This window comes from Topomyia yanbarensis, unplaced genomic scaffold, assembly GCF_030247195.1.
Source record: "Topomyia yanbarensis strain Yona2022 unplaced genomic scaffold, ASM3024719v1 HiC_scaffold_4, whole genome shotgun sequence".
Classification (NCBI taxonomy): Eukaryota; Metazoa; Arthropoda; class Insecta; order Diptera; family Culicidae; genus Topomyia; species Topomyia yanbarensis.
Genome location: NW_026683602.1, coordinates 118,198 through 132,374, shown reverse-complemented (window position 1 = coordinate 132,374; position 14,177 = coordinate 118,198). Strand labels below are relative to the sequence as shown.

At 38.9% G+C, this 14,177-nt stretch overlaps 4 protein-coding genes across 4 annotated transcripts; 2 read left to right on the top strand and 2 right to left on the bottom strand.

Moving 5' to 3' along the window:
* The first annotated feature begins 368 nt into the window (after positions 1–368).
* On the top strand, positions 369–1,810 carry LOC131695461 (uncharacterized). The gene is made up of 3 exons (XM_058983975.1): positions 369–607; positions 995–1,091; positions 1,147–1,810. Exons 1-3 carry the CDS (start codon positions 473–475, stop codon positions 1,566–1,568), a joined length of 654 nt encoding a protein of 217 aa, XP_058839958.1. The 5' UTR covers positions 369–472; the 3' UTR covers positions 1,569–1,810.
* Positions 1,811–5,936: 4,126 nt separating this feature from the next.
* LOC131695433 (dimethyladenosine transferase 2, mitochondrial-like) lies at positions 5,937–7,661 on the top strand. The gene is made up of 3 exons (XM_058983926.1): positions 5,937–6,752; positions 6,818–7,137; positions 7,192–7,661. The coding sequence occupies exons 1-3, from the start codon at positions 6,024–6,026 to the stop codon at positions 7,598–7,600; spliced, it is 1,458 nt and encodes a 485-aa protein (XP_058839909.1). The 5' UTR covers positions 5,937–6,023; the 3' UTR covers positions 7,601–7,661.
* Positions 7,662–7,668: 7 nt separating this feature from the next.
* Positions 7,669–10,433, bottom strand: LOC131695432 (wee1-like protein kinase). The gene is made up of 4 exons (XM_058983925.1): positions 10,329–10,433; positions 8,743–10,275; positions 8,530–8,672; positions 7,669–8,463 (listed from the first exon to the last, which is right to left on the bottom strand). Exons 2-4 carry the CDS (start codon positions 10,269–10,271, stop codon positions 8,324–8,326), a joined length of 1,812 nt encoding a protein of 603 aa, XP_058839908.1. The 5' UTR covers positions 10,272–10,275; positions 10,329–10,433; the 3' UTR covers positions 7,669–8,323.
* A 2,309-nt stretch (positions 10,434–12,742) lies between these two features.
* Positions 12,743–13,478, bottom strand: LOC131695425 (huntingtin-interacting protein K-like). The gene is made up of 3 exons (XM_058983918.1): positions 13,219–13,478; positions 13,034–13,141; positions 12,743–12,978 (listed from the first exon to the last, which is right to left on the bottom strand). The coding sequence occupies exons 1-3, from the start codon at positions 13,366–13,368 to the stop codon at positions 12,883–12,885; spliced, it is 354 nt and encodes a 117-aa protein (XP_058839901.1). The 5' UTR covers positions 13,369–13,478; the 3' UTR covers positions 12,743–12,882.
* Positions 13,479–14,177: the final 699 nt, after the last annotated feature.

Here is a 14,177-nt window from a genome sequence, read left to right as displayed (position 1 = left end):
AATGCATAAAATTTACAGCAGAAGAAACGAGAGGCCGATAGAAAAGTATACTATCGATGCATAAATAAAAATCAGCGTGTAGCGAATCGTCTCTACTAGTTGGACAGAGTCTGTGGCCCAACCAGCGAATAACGACTGTACTTCCTGTTCCTCCTGGTACTGGAACAAACCTATAACTACCCCATCAGCAAAGTAAATATTAAACATAAAATATTCATATTTCAAAAGCTACAAACATTTTTGGCCACACTTTTTCGAGAAGATCGGCGTTCACTGATAGCAATCGATCGACCAATGAAACAGCGATTAAATGAGAAAGAGAGAATACCACAAGAACCGATTACTTCTGATGGCTTCGTTTTCGATCGTTGCCAGCCCACCATCGTCATAATCATCATTGATGGCAACGACGATCGGTCGGGAACTTCGAATCTAATGAGGATTGTGGTAGTGCTTAGTGCATATTTGGAAGATGACCCAAAAGGAAGTGTTGCTCGCTGCCGTCGTAGTTATTCTTCTAGTCACCGGGATCGGTTTGGCATCCGGGGACGACCTATTTGGGTACAAGGAGGATCCAGAAGACAATCCTTCTCGAATTAATACCGAGGTAAGTGTAATAGATGCTAGAATTAGTACTTTTACATCTAGAACGGTGTGATGGCTGAGAACTAAAGTTCTATCTTTTCCTTTTATAAGAATGATATTCTGTTTTGTTTAAACAGTACGATCATGATCGCAAGCTCATCTGTTTAGATTGGGGTATTTACTATACGTTCAGCTAGGGATGGCGAGTTTAGCAGGCGACAAAGGTCATGCTGATAGCCCTGGTAATGATATGGTTTGACAACATCACAGATCGACAGAAGGCGCAACCGAAATCACATTAGTAAAACAGTTATGTACCTATATAATTATAAAAATGTGCCCGGCGATATTTTTTTAAACCGAAAAATCTTTATTTGAATTAAAATAAGCTCATCGCAAACATTTTCAGGGTCGAGCTCCTATCTACATTCCGAACCATTGCGGCGAAAACGAAATCCTTTATCCAGGGGACCGAGGCAATGATTGGGTCTGCGACTGCCGCCCAGGTAAAAATCCTTTTTTGTACAGAGAAAAAGCAAATTTCTATCCGTTCTATTTTAGCGCACGTTTACCATCCTGCCACGCGTTCTTGCTTTCCACTGTACACCAAAGCCTACTGCGAAAGTGGACAGTATGTTGAAATACCGAGCGGTGCTAAGTTGCCCCAGTGCACCGACAATATTTGCAAGGAGAGAGAAGTTCCGTACAATGGAAAGTGCGTCTTGTTGAACAAAAACAACGAGGGAACCTGTCCAACGGTTCAGCGAATTCGGTATGTGATCGGTGTCAACGAAACCACCCTGCAGCTAGGCTGTATCGCTCATGGTCCGATTGACCTGAAGCGAGCCACGTCACAACGTGGAGACTACACCACTATTGGCGAGCAGACGATTCTAACCAATGAGGGAACGATACTATTCCTGGCGGCGGTTAAGTGTGCCCCGGGATCAGCTGCCCGGTTTAATGGGACTTGTTCCGAGTGATTTTTAAAATTAATTTGATTGCCGTGGGCCTGGTTTGGTGTGGTGTATGTCGTACTTCCTGACAAATGAAGTCGTGGTCATAGAATTATGGTAAACTATCAATAAAGCTATAACTGAGCAAATGATCCAGACTATCCATGCAGGAGTAATATTACTGATCTTTAAACAAGTTGACATTCAAAGAGTTCAATAATCGCTAATCATTTCGATAAAGTATCAGTTCCTACTTTTACAGAAACTAACTCAACTTTTTCTCATTTTTTCATCAAACGCCCTTGAATTTATAAGTAGATATTCGCAGGAGTTTCAGTTCTTCTCAATTGTGGAACCACCACAGAACTACCACTTTTGTAACACTGGGAATTTATCTCTCCCGAGAACACATTTTCATTCGCTTCAAATACAAAGAACATACCCACAAATCGTGGTGGTTTGATTTACCCCTGTTAAATAATTTTTAGGAAAAGTACGGCGAATTCAATCGCCGCTCGTCTCTCTTTGATTAGCCTATGACAATACGATTAACTCTCCTCTAAACCGATTCTTGGAGGATTCTAAAATAACTGTGGATCCAACTAAAACGATTTTTGGAATTTATGAGATTTCAGTAACATTTTAACAACGTGGCGAATGTACCGAAAATCGAACTAATAAAATAATTATGATTCTACTTTGATCCGACTGATAAAATCATTTAGAGGGATTACAATATAATGAAGAAAACTAAGTAACATATATCTGAGGGTAAATACGCAGCCTGAGACTTTCCGTGTTTTTTGTAGAATTTTGTTTTCCCACAGGATAACAGACGTTCGATCAGCAGCGTGTGATTTTATACCAGGAATTTCACAAGTAGAACTAAAGCTTAACCCTTAAATGCATGAATTCCATTTTTATTTGGCGCCTATTTTTCACAACAAATAATACTTTTTTTTGCATTTTGGCAATTACTTTTCACCATATCCAAAATATTAATCAACATAACTGTTTTGCATGAGCATGATGACCGTACAATTTATAGTTGCTATACCTTGATTGCCCAGAATAAGAAAAAAATGTACAGCGAATCAACGAATGGAGCCTGAGAGTAGCTGTCCATACTCAATGTGCCCGGTTGGAGGGTTCTATAGGGAAGACTGAGGACACTTGATCACCGGGGAGACTTGATCCCATCATCGTAACTCAAAGGTGGATCAGAATTCATTAATAGAATATACTATAAAGTTGCGTAGTTTTATCTGAACATATATTTCATTAATTGAAAAAAAGAAATTGTATGGATCTGAAAAAGATTTATTTTCTAAATTTTCAAACTTTTATTGAATTGATTAAATCATACATACTATACTTTTGCATGCAGAATTACAGGAGAATGCCAATTATGTGAATTCGTTATGATTGAGTTGATATTTTAGTTCAACTATATTTTTACTAAAGTTTGCCGAAATAAATGCTATGGGTTCACTTGATCCCTTCAAATTCATGGATTCGCCATGATTCATACACACAACTGAACATAACGGCAAACGCTATTATAACCAAAGGCTTCAAATGGGTAGGGTGATAATAGAAGTAGGGCAAACATATACTCATTACCCTACATGCTCTTTTAAACACGTTTTCAAAGAGGAATCAAGTATCCCCAAATTATGGATCGAGTCTTCACTAATCTAAGAATTTTCCATTTGTTTGTGTTTTCCAGAAATGCTCATAGCTCCTGTCATGTGTAATATTTCCATGTAATTTTTTAATGATTATCAGTCATCGCTAGAAACTACATAAAACTACAAAAATACTTAGTTTTTTTTTATCATTTCACGGAGTTGGATTGAAAAATAAAAAAGGAGATCAAGTCTCCTCAGTCTCCTCTACAGTTTGCACTTAAAACGTATGTTTTACGCTTGAGGAATATACACGGATACGAAAAACTACCCAAAGTTAAGCTCTTTTGACTGAATCTCGGGGTATCGTGGAATAAGGTAAAATAAGGTAAACCGTGCTGAAGGTAGTTTCCCTTTAACCAAGCCAAAAATCACAACTCATTGATAGGTTTTTATACTCAACCTTGAGTTAAATATACTTAAATTTAAGTTTAATCTACCTAATTTTGAGTATACCTCAAACAACTCAAAAGTACCTTATTCCACGGAAGACCTCTGCTTTGTTTTTGACAACACTAATAAGTGCGAAAGCGATGCAAAACTCAAAAATACCTAAATTTAAGTTAAAGGAACTTATTCTGTGGGTTGTTTCATTTTTCCCTGTACAGTCTAGATTCGCTGGTTAGGGCATGTTCAGGAGCGTTTTATTTTATATAGGAGTTTCAAAGTAGAACTGGAACTGAAACTTTCACATCCCCAGCAGAGCGTTTTGTTTTATTATTTCGAACAGATTTGTTTCAAAATTTAAAACTGTTATACGACGCCGTTCTATTTGTTGCTGATTTTAAAACACGTTTAGAACTGTGTTTTAAATACATGCAAAGTTTTCAGCAGAGACACTTAGAACAGATGGACTGGGGAAAATAAATTTGAATGCAGTAACGCTGAACGCATGGCGAGCCATGAATTTTAAAGTGAATAGAACACCCGCTAAAACTGCTGCTGGGGAGAGAAAGTTCCAGTTTTAAAATTTTCAGTTTTATATTATAGAACTGTCAAAATTATAAATCTAAAACTGAGACTCTCCTGAACATGCTCTTAGGCACTTTTTAACTGGACCGCTTTTTATTTGGACCTCCGCTAGTTGGACTATTGTTCAATTAAAAAGCATTTAAATGTCAAAATCTCATGTCAAATTCACTTTGATAAGCAGACTGACAAGAGTTAGAGATGTGATCAGATACATTTAAACTAAAGTCGTAATTCGTTGACTAGGCCACAGCCTATGTTCAACTAACGAGGTTGACTCGCTAATTGGAACAATTGACAAATGTCAAAACCTGGTTTAAAGGATGTTAGTAGTTTAAATGCATCTGATTACATCTTTATCTTCTGTCAGTTTGCTTGTCAAAACGAATTTGACATGAGATTTTGACCTTCACATGCTTTTTAATTGGACAATGGAACTAGCTGAGTCCTAACTAAAAAGGGGTCCAGTTAAAAAGTTACAACCAGCGAATCAGTGCTGTACCCGAGGCGAACGACACTCCGTGATTTGTTGATGAAATAAAGTTACAATTTGATATTCTGATTGGATTGATAAAGATTGGCATTAGTTCGGAATATATTCTAATATTCTATTCTAATTACTATAAAATGGTAAACAACAATAGTAATTGTAACCATCTAGCAATTTTTAAAACACCAGTTATATAGTACTTCTGACCATTGGATGGTAATGTAGAAATTGTACAAAATACCAAAAATAGTATCACAACATAGTAAGAAATACCATGTCTCTATGCCAGAATGAGCATGGTATAAATGACAGGAATCATATTTAACCCATTCATGCCCATGTTGTTTGTGGACAACAACGTTTTTAAACAGCTATAACTTTTAATTGAGGCGAGATTTGTTCACAAAAACAAGTAAGACTCATTAATGTGATTATTGCCTTTAATTTGAGTATTAACAGTTACAAGGATCAGCTCTAGAACTGAAGTTATTGCAATTAGTCTGATTGGATTCCGATAGAGCAGTGCTGCCAGAGACAGTTTACGTTGACGACGGAAAATGATTTTTTCATATGTCTTCGTTATGATTCAATATTATTAAAAACTGATAAAACTTATCAATTTAGACTGTCGTTGGCTACGTTTTCCACGTAATTGGACTATTGTAAATATTCTATGAGAATTGTATTGAGCATTAGAAGGTAAAAATTGACCAGCTTCTAGCACTGACATGGAAGCACCTAACTTTATGAAAATAGGCTTTTCGTGTGTCTTGACCCCACCGTTTTCAAGGAAAAATAGTTTTGAAGCCCTACATGCGCTAGAAAAAAGTTGGGCATGAAAGGGTTAAGTCAAGCATGATATATTGTCTACCAAAATTCACTGGAACACCCTTTTTAATTTGAACCTCTAATATAGTAGTTTATACCATGATCTTTGTTTCAGTGTACTTTTGAGTCGAAAGAAAAACTTTTAAATTATTCTATAATAATAATCAAAATAAAAGTTTTCCTTTCAAGTTATAGCATAATAGTAATCAAAATAAACGTTTTATTTTAAAACTAAGCATGTGTTGGTTGTTTTTGCTAAGAGCAAAAAATTCTTATTTTTACTAACATTTTTTTTTCTGTGTGTAGGGAGAGCAAATTCCGAAACGCATACAAAAAAGATAAGTCCAATTGTCTGAGAATCTGTCAAACGTGTTATAAATCTGGAATCACTGCATCACATCAGCTGATTTCAAAATTTGATTGGTTATGTTCTGAGAGGTTGAAATTATGCTCAGTTATGTTTTTGTTTACATACGTATCGGCTAGTGAGGCATATTGTGCATCAAAATGCATTCTAGAATTTCGGTGGTAAAATTACTTTTCAGGATAAACGCTGTCCCTGAGAACATTCGAAGACAGCTCGCCTCGGAACCGTTGAGGCAGAAAAAGAAAAAATCATTTATAAATGAACCTGTTGATGGAACATCAACAACGACCAACGGAAGTCGTATCCTGAAGGAAATGAAAGAATATTTCAAATCCATTGGAAACATAACGATACTAGGGAAATTTCCGCCCGAGCTGCTCACAAGAAATAAAAAACACCTCGAGCGGTTTTACCTAGCACATACGGAAAGTGCGGAACTAGTAGCGAAGCACATCACCGCAGGTCTCTCCCCGGATATGCTACTGGTCGAGATAAATCCCGGTCCGGGTTTGCTTACCCGAGAGCTGCTAAAGTGCGATATCAAGAAGCTACTGCTAGTAGAAAGCGAAAGCCACTTCGAAAGTGACCTACAAAAACTGATGGCCACCAAAATGAAAAGCGAGTGGGACTTGATGCTAGCTCATTTCAATGGAAACTGTAAACTGTCGTATCAAAACAGAGGAATAAAACTAGAACAACTTTTAGCAGAACAATCACAGAAGCAAGATGAGGTGAAATTTAAGCTGTTTTCCGCCGTGGATTCACTTAAGTTTTTCAAATCGCTCACTGGTTCCGTAGCTTCCCAAACGGGACTTTTCTCGTTGGCCAGGTGGGAGATGGTGGTAGCAGTTCCACCGCTCATTTTTATGGTAGCAAACATCTAGCGTAAATTTGGGTTCAATTTAAAATTTACTGATTATTTTTACGGTTCCAGCAATTGACGTGTAGCAGAAACGCCGGTTACGGAATGTACCGCAGGCACACGGTATTGTTTCAGATATTTTTCGAGCATGAGTTGCTGGCCACAATTCCACGACGGCACATGCTTCCGTGGCCACCGAGGGCAATGAAACGAAAACCGTACACCGTTCGCATGCGATACGAGCTGGAACACGCGGATGAGTGGTATTTGGTGCGAATAATTCCTCGAGGAAATCTTCTAGATCTATGCCCACCGGATGACTTAAAAGCGCTAGTTTTTTTCATCAGTCAAAGTCTGGCCTGTCGGACGAACCGCATTATTCCGACGATGGAGTAAGAATTCATTGATTCAGTGCGCATTATTTTTTTAACTCGTTTTATTTTCAGACAATGGATCCCCTATAGCGGAGCCCGATTGATTCTGAATCAAAACTACGTTCCATCGACAACGGAGGCACCCGTCATCGAAGCGGAAGATTCGCAACCAACAGTTAATCGAAAATCGTCATTCTTTCGGAAGAATGACCTTCCCGAACGGATAACGATTTTTACCGAGTTTGGTGAACTTACTCCCTCACAGATGCTCAGCTTATTCAACGAGTTCAAAAGTTGGCCCGAATACCGACAGTCACACTTTCTAACGACGATGGAACAACACGATTCGAAAGATCATGCACTTTCGAATGTCGAAGGGGCAACTGAGACAGACACAGCGGAGGCAGCTGACGTCGAAGATACGGGGATTGTAAAGCCGTCGGTGGTTAAGCAAGCGAAAATTGAAGATCCTGACTCGTAGGAAATGTACTCGGTTGTTGCGAATAAAACGTTTAATGTTGATTACTGGTTGATTTACTCAATACGTAGTTTGATTGTATTTATGTTATTGATTTTATTTTCTTTTGCTCTTACGTAGTAAAATCACAAACTTTTTTACTTTCAACTTTCTCACTTCGGTTATCCCTTTTTGGTTTGGTTCTTGTATTTCTTTACTCTGTAGGGATTGTGTCAGTTTTTTATGTCCGTCACAAGAAATAATGGTCGATTTTTTGCTTATTCTCTTTTATATTAATGCATTAATCCGCAACATCGTGACAACGGGTTGTGTTGCAACAGTTCTAATAGTTTCGACAGGCACACGTACCGTCAACTTAATCACAGTACAGCTCGTATCTCTTATCTTGGTTTTTAAACCTTTGCATTTTTATTTTTTTTTGTTGAAAAATTCAAACATTTACCGCCATACGATAACTACACTGAAGCACTTCATTGCAATTAGGGTTAGCTCATAATGGCCAATTCAAATAAATTTAAAGTGAAAATAAAAAAAAAGAAAATAGGATGTCGAAAAATGAGTGATAAAAAATGTTTCCAAAACGTGCTTCGATATCTAAAAACCCTTAAACATAATTTCGATAGCAAAACAAAAAATAAAACCTTTTTTCTGCTTCCGGTGGTATTGGATAGGTAAAGTTTGCTGTTCGCCTGAACATTTCTTTTTTTTTCCTTAGACTTTCCAGACTCAGTAATCTTTGCTCTTCGTGTTATCCCGGATCCCCCGTCGTGTGGTAATAAGATTCGTTGAACGTTTCTTGCGAGAGTAGGACCGTAGCTTACGATCCGACACGGTTACTTCCCGCAAATTTCGAAATTTCCGAGTATCTACAACAGATTCAAAATTATTTAAAAATAACGTTATTATTCATTGGGGACGGCTAATTAACTTACTTGGGGTCTGCGCTTGCTCGTACGACTTAAGCATTTTACTTTGTTCCTTTAGTTTCCGTAAAAGAACTTCATTCTTCTGTCGCTCCATGCTAAGCTCTAGACAGAGCTGGGCTTTACTTTTGGAGTCAATGGGAGACAGAACTCTGAGAAAAAAATAAAACAGAATTACCATCACAATTCACGAACTTTTCAAAATGCAGTCGATATACTCACGAATGATTGAAAATAGTAGACGACGTTGGTCGCTTGTCCGGATCCGGATGCATCATCAACTTGATTAGTTCATTGAACTCACGACTGATCCTGGGTAAATCGGGAAAGGTCCCATTCCGCAGCACATGCCACCCGAGACCGTTTTTCGGCAGAGGACCACCACCCGCTGCTTCGTAGAGGGTGATTCCCAGCGAAAAAATATCCGCTTTCGGTAGATGGGAAAAGTCCTCCTGCAGAATTTCGTTCGGCAGGTAGCGACAATCACCCTCCTCCACCTGTGGATCGTTAACCGAGGTTACGTGGCCAAGGTCACCGATTTTAAACGTGATCAGGTACTCATTATCCAGATCTTCATAGATGTCTTCAAACCCATCGTCCGTGCTGTCAGGATGATGGACCGTTCCGGAGCAAGACGAGCGAATTGGCACTTTGGTGAGGAAAATGTTTCCTGCCTTCAGATCCATGTGAACGAGCTCATTCGAGTGAATGTATTTCAGTCCTTCGGCGACGTGCAGCAACAGCATACGGAGCTCCGATTCTTTCAAGGACCTTTCCTGTAGTAAAGTTTGTAAACTCCCTCCATTGCAGTACTCATTCTGAATTAGCATGTGATTGTTTTCCGCCCATGCTGAGTAATATCGCACGACGTTGTCATGTTTTCCCAGAACCGCATGGGCATACACTTCGTTCAAAGCCGTCTTTTCAAAGGAACTTCCTGCTACCGGTTTAATGCTTTTCTTGATTGCATAAACGCAGCCATCCAACCGATTTATACACTGGTAAACTTCTCCAAACTCTCCGACGCCGAGCAGGGACAGCTCGAGGAACTCTTTCTCATACCGGGAGATGTTCGAATCTTGAAGTGCCAATCGCTTTGGAGCCTGGCGTACTTCACCGAAATCATCCTGTAGCAAGTTGCACGTTTTAAGTGCAGTATCAACATTTTTCTCCGTCTGAAAAAAGCCCCAACTCTGCCGTGTCGATTGTCTGACAACCTTGTTGCAGGGGAAAGCTGATGGGAAGCTAACATTCATCAGATTTTCGTTCCCATCCTGACCGGAACGCGTCCGTTTTTTTGTTCTCATAAACATCCCCGGAGGCGTAAAAGGATTGACGTTTGCCGATGGAATCACATTCTCATAATTTCGGTGCAACGGAACCGCTCGAGGTTTCTCGTAAATCACTTGCCCATTAGTGTCGATTGGTTTGACCAACAAGTCCCCATCTTTGGTGGAAGCATCGGCCAGTGCTTTCGCAAAGTTACTTTCCGACTTTTGAATGATGGTTTTTGGTGTAGCTGGCGAATCGAATAGCCGCAGTGCACGAACTTTCCGGTACGGTGGTGATATTGACGGTTGCTTCCGAGGGCTGACGGCCAACGCAGTACGACGGAAATTGCCACCGTCGGGCGAAGTTCCAAAGGTTAACTTTCGGGGTATTACGGTAAATCGATCTGGGGACGGTAGCTCGACGCTTGAATTCATATCAGGCGACGAATTGACGCCTCTGCTTTCGTTAAAAATATCCATTGACCTGAAAGTAATTGTTTAGATACTTGATATTTTCCGGGTGGAGTAATTACTTACTTCTTATATTTGTGTGAATTCAGAAATTTAACAATTAACAATAATTATTATTTAACAAAGGAAGCCTGGCTACGAAGCAAGCAAAACATCTTCCGTGAACTAACCGAACAGAAAACGAAATGTTCGACGCTATCGCTAATGACGTCTAGTGGTGAGCACACAAGTTCGCCGTCTGACGACAAAACCACACACAGATGGTGCGACAACTATCCCATGATATCCCAGTCAAAAAGAAGGCGGAGAAACACATGCGATTTGCGTATGCAATTAAAAAGCGATTTCAACACTTAAGCGGACCCTACACGAGACAGAAATATTATCAATAAATATATTGACAAGACTGCTTCAATCCATCAATCCCATTTAAATTCTACAGAATCAATATTTTCAACATGACCTTACACCAGGTGGTTATGTATCTTAACATTAAAAAAATCAATTTTTCTACATACATTTTTTCTCGAAAACAGTAAAATTTAATGTGAATGCACTGTATCAGTTTTTTGCTGAACAGTGAAATTTATTGTTACATGAAATTTTATTGTAAATCTACTTTGTTTGTAGGGTAAATGCTATTGTAAAATTCTATCCGGGCCGCTTTACGACCGATTTTCACCGAAAACCAATTTTCAGATTGCCGGTTAATCATTGGCCGAAAATCGGTTTTCAGCAAAAACCGGGTTTCATCCAGGTTAAACCAATTCTCTGGCGTTTGAAATTTTTTCGTAAATAATTGTTATTTGCACTTTCCATACAGGTGATTTAAATTGGTGCGATAAAGGGCGCATTCGGAAGGCGATTTAAGGGCGTGTAGCGTGGCTAAAAAATTTCGGCGGCAAATTGCCCAAATGTTGCAGTTGAGATCGCCCCCTATTTGCCGACAAATCCGAGTTGGCAAAAAGCACCCGTTAGCCAGCAACTTGCCCTTTTTGACAAAACAACATGACAAACTGGATGAATTTCCGTATAAATTCGATCGTGAACCGACAAATGCGCGAAACTAACAAATGTACACAAACAGAGATTTGATTAATATCTGAAAGAGGAGTAAAAATACTTTATAAAAAATATAAAAAACTCATTTATAAATATTTCACACTTCATGAAAATCAATAAAAAACAAAACGGCGGATCCGACTTTCGACTGTAAACAAAAAGCCAGGCGGGTTACGCCTCTGCATTTCTAAGGTAGTGTATACAGGCGAAATTGACAGCATCATTGTTTACAAGGTCCGTAAACAGAATCGCCCTAAAGAAAAACCAAGTGCTTGTTACGCCCAGGGGGAATAACAAATTTTCCCCTCCAGCGAGCACGGCGAAAGCCACATTTGATTTTTGATTTTTGGCGACACTGCAGGGCGAAATTGAGAGTCGTCAAAACAAGAGGGCGACTCAAAAATGGCCTAATCAACATTTCATAACAACACTCGGCGAAATAATCTGTTTTCAATTTTATCAACGAAAACGTTATTATATAAAACATTTTAGTTATGCTTCCGAAAACTAGTATTGTTTCAAAGTGTTTCAATACATTTGAAGGCGCAGTATGCAAACACTGTTAAAATACGATTTAATTTTCTGAACCGAATTTTCAAAGCTATTTTTCTCGATTCGATATCATTGCGACTTCGGCCCTTTGGTCGATTCATGAGCGAATTATTTGCAGATATTGACCACACTGTTAAAGATCTGAACATAAGCTTTATGTACTCCATGCACAAGATAGGAATGAGTGTAAAAATAAAAAAAAAGATTAGTCGCTCACATAAATTTGTTGCGGAATCTGCTATATGTTTTTATGTGATAAACACAGGAGTGACTGTATCGATTTTGTTGGCTATTTTCGGCAAATTTAAGACTAAGAGAAACGAAAGTAATGCAGTTGAAACACATACTAACAGACATAACACTATGAGGGAATTCCCACAAAAACATCGATCCGGCCGTTTTCCCAACACAACACTAGCTCCACCTTTTATTCACAGTCCCAAACACTCATTTGGTTTGGGAACAATTTTTCACTAGTTGTCTATCCCCCATATGCTTGTTCATATGTCGGTGGCGCCATAATTTCAAATGTGGCCACAGTCCCAACTACAAATATATTTAAAATGACCGTTAAAGCGGGCGAAGCATTGTTTTCGAGTGTTATGTCTGTTAGTCTGTGGTCAAACTGTTTAAATCGCCTGACCATGTTCGTCCGCATTTTTTTGACCGGGCAGATTATAAAACATTTCGACTACAGCGCCGCCTATGTGTTGTTTCGTCCTTTGGCAGCAAAGCAATTGAACAAAAACATCGCACACTGTTTACATATTGAAACACTTTTAGATGAAAATTCAATTTAAATACTGAGTTAAAATGATTAATAGAAATTTGGCAATTCTCATTATTTCTGACTGAAACAACTTGCGTCAAATTACCTACTGATATATTATTGGTACCGAATCTCCTCGTAACAAAACACATTGTTTAGCTGGAAACTTTGCAGCCCATAATAAGCAATTATAGGTGTACCTGTTCAATCGGTTACTTGTTGACAAAGCTCCCAGAGCTAGTTTGTCAGAGCCTCCAAGGCAGCAACAACATCACCTCGATGTACCCGCAATGTTTCCTCCGCTTTCGACCGACTAATTTCCATCTCCTTTATCTGAAATGTTTATGTTCAGCGGAATCTTATAGTCAAGAGCACCTTTACAACTTACTATCAGCTCTATATCCTCTTTTTTAACGTGCACTTTCTGAAGTTCTCGTTCTTTGGCTAATTTTTCCTCGTTTTCCTTGATTCGCTTTTCCTCAAACATATTAGCCGCCTGAAAAGAAGGCAATATTTGGATTCCAGTTTGTCCATCACCGAACAAAAATAAGGTTAGGTTTGCTGCTTACTTACATTAGTGATCTCCTTGGATGTGATTTCTTTTTCCTCGGCATAGTCAGTCACTCGCTCAAGATCCGCTGCCCCGCTATCGTGTTTGGAGGCTTTCTTTTGTTTCTTATCGCCAGCATCATCGATACCGTTGACTTCTTCCTGATCGGCCATGGTTTTCACAGAAAACGTAAGAAAACTATTCCAGCTGAAGAATTTGTTGAAGAACACTTCGAATTTTTCGTGTCCTGGTGGTTTATTATTACTTTACTACACTGAACCAAAGCGCCCATTAAATTTTAGCGAAAATAGAACACTGTGCGATGTTTTAACACGTGCGTCAGCTGTCTAGAATAGGGTGACCAGACGTATCGATAGTTTCTTAACCTTAACCTGCCCTGCCGGCCTAACACAACATGAGACTAGAAAACTCTACATGCCACCGAAAAACTACCTAAAATTTAGTACTTTTGACTAGAAAAACTCTAGAAAGCGAACTGCGGAGACTCCATTTTGGATCGATTGGATTCGCGTTTAGCTGTCAAAAAACGAATCCAATCGAACATTGCCTATCCTTATAACATTGGACGTGTTGCCATACAATGCCGGGGCATACGTTGCCAAAAATGCTGTTTTTCTCTCCGCAGTTCTCTTACTATGAGTTTATCTACTTTTGACTCAATTTCGTGGTATCGTGCAGGAAGGTAAAATTAGGTAAACCGTGTTGAAGGTAGTTTCCATTTAACTATGGCAAAAATAATAATCCAACCTTGAGTTTAATTTACTTAAATTTAAGTTGAATTTACCTAATTTTGAGTATACCCCAAACAACTTAAAAGTACCTTACTGCACGGAAGACCTCGACTGAGTCGAATCTCTCGTTTTGTTTTTGACAACACTAATAAGTGCGAAAGAGACGCACAGCTCAAAAGGACCAAAATTTAAGCTAAAAGAACTTATTCTGTAGGTTATTTAATGGTTGC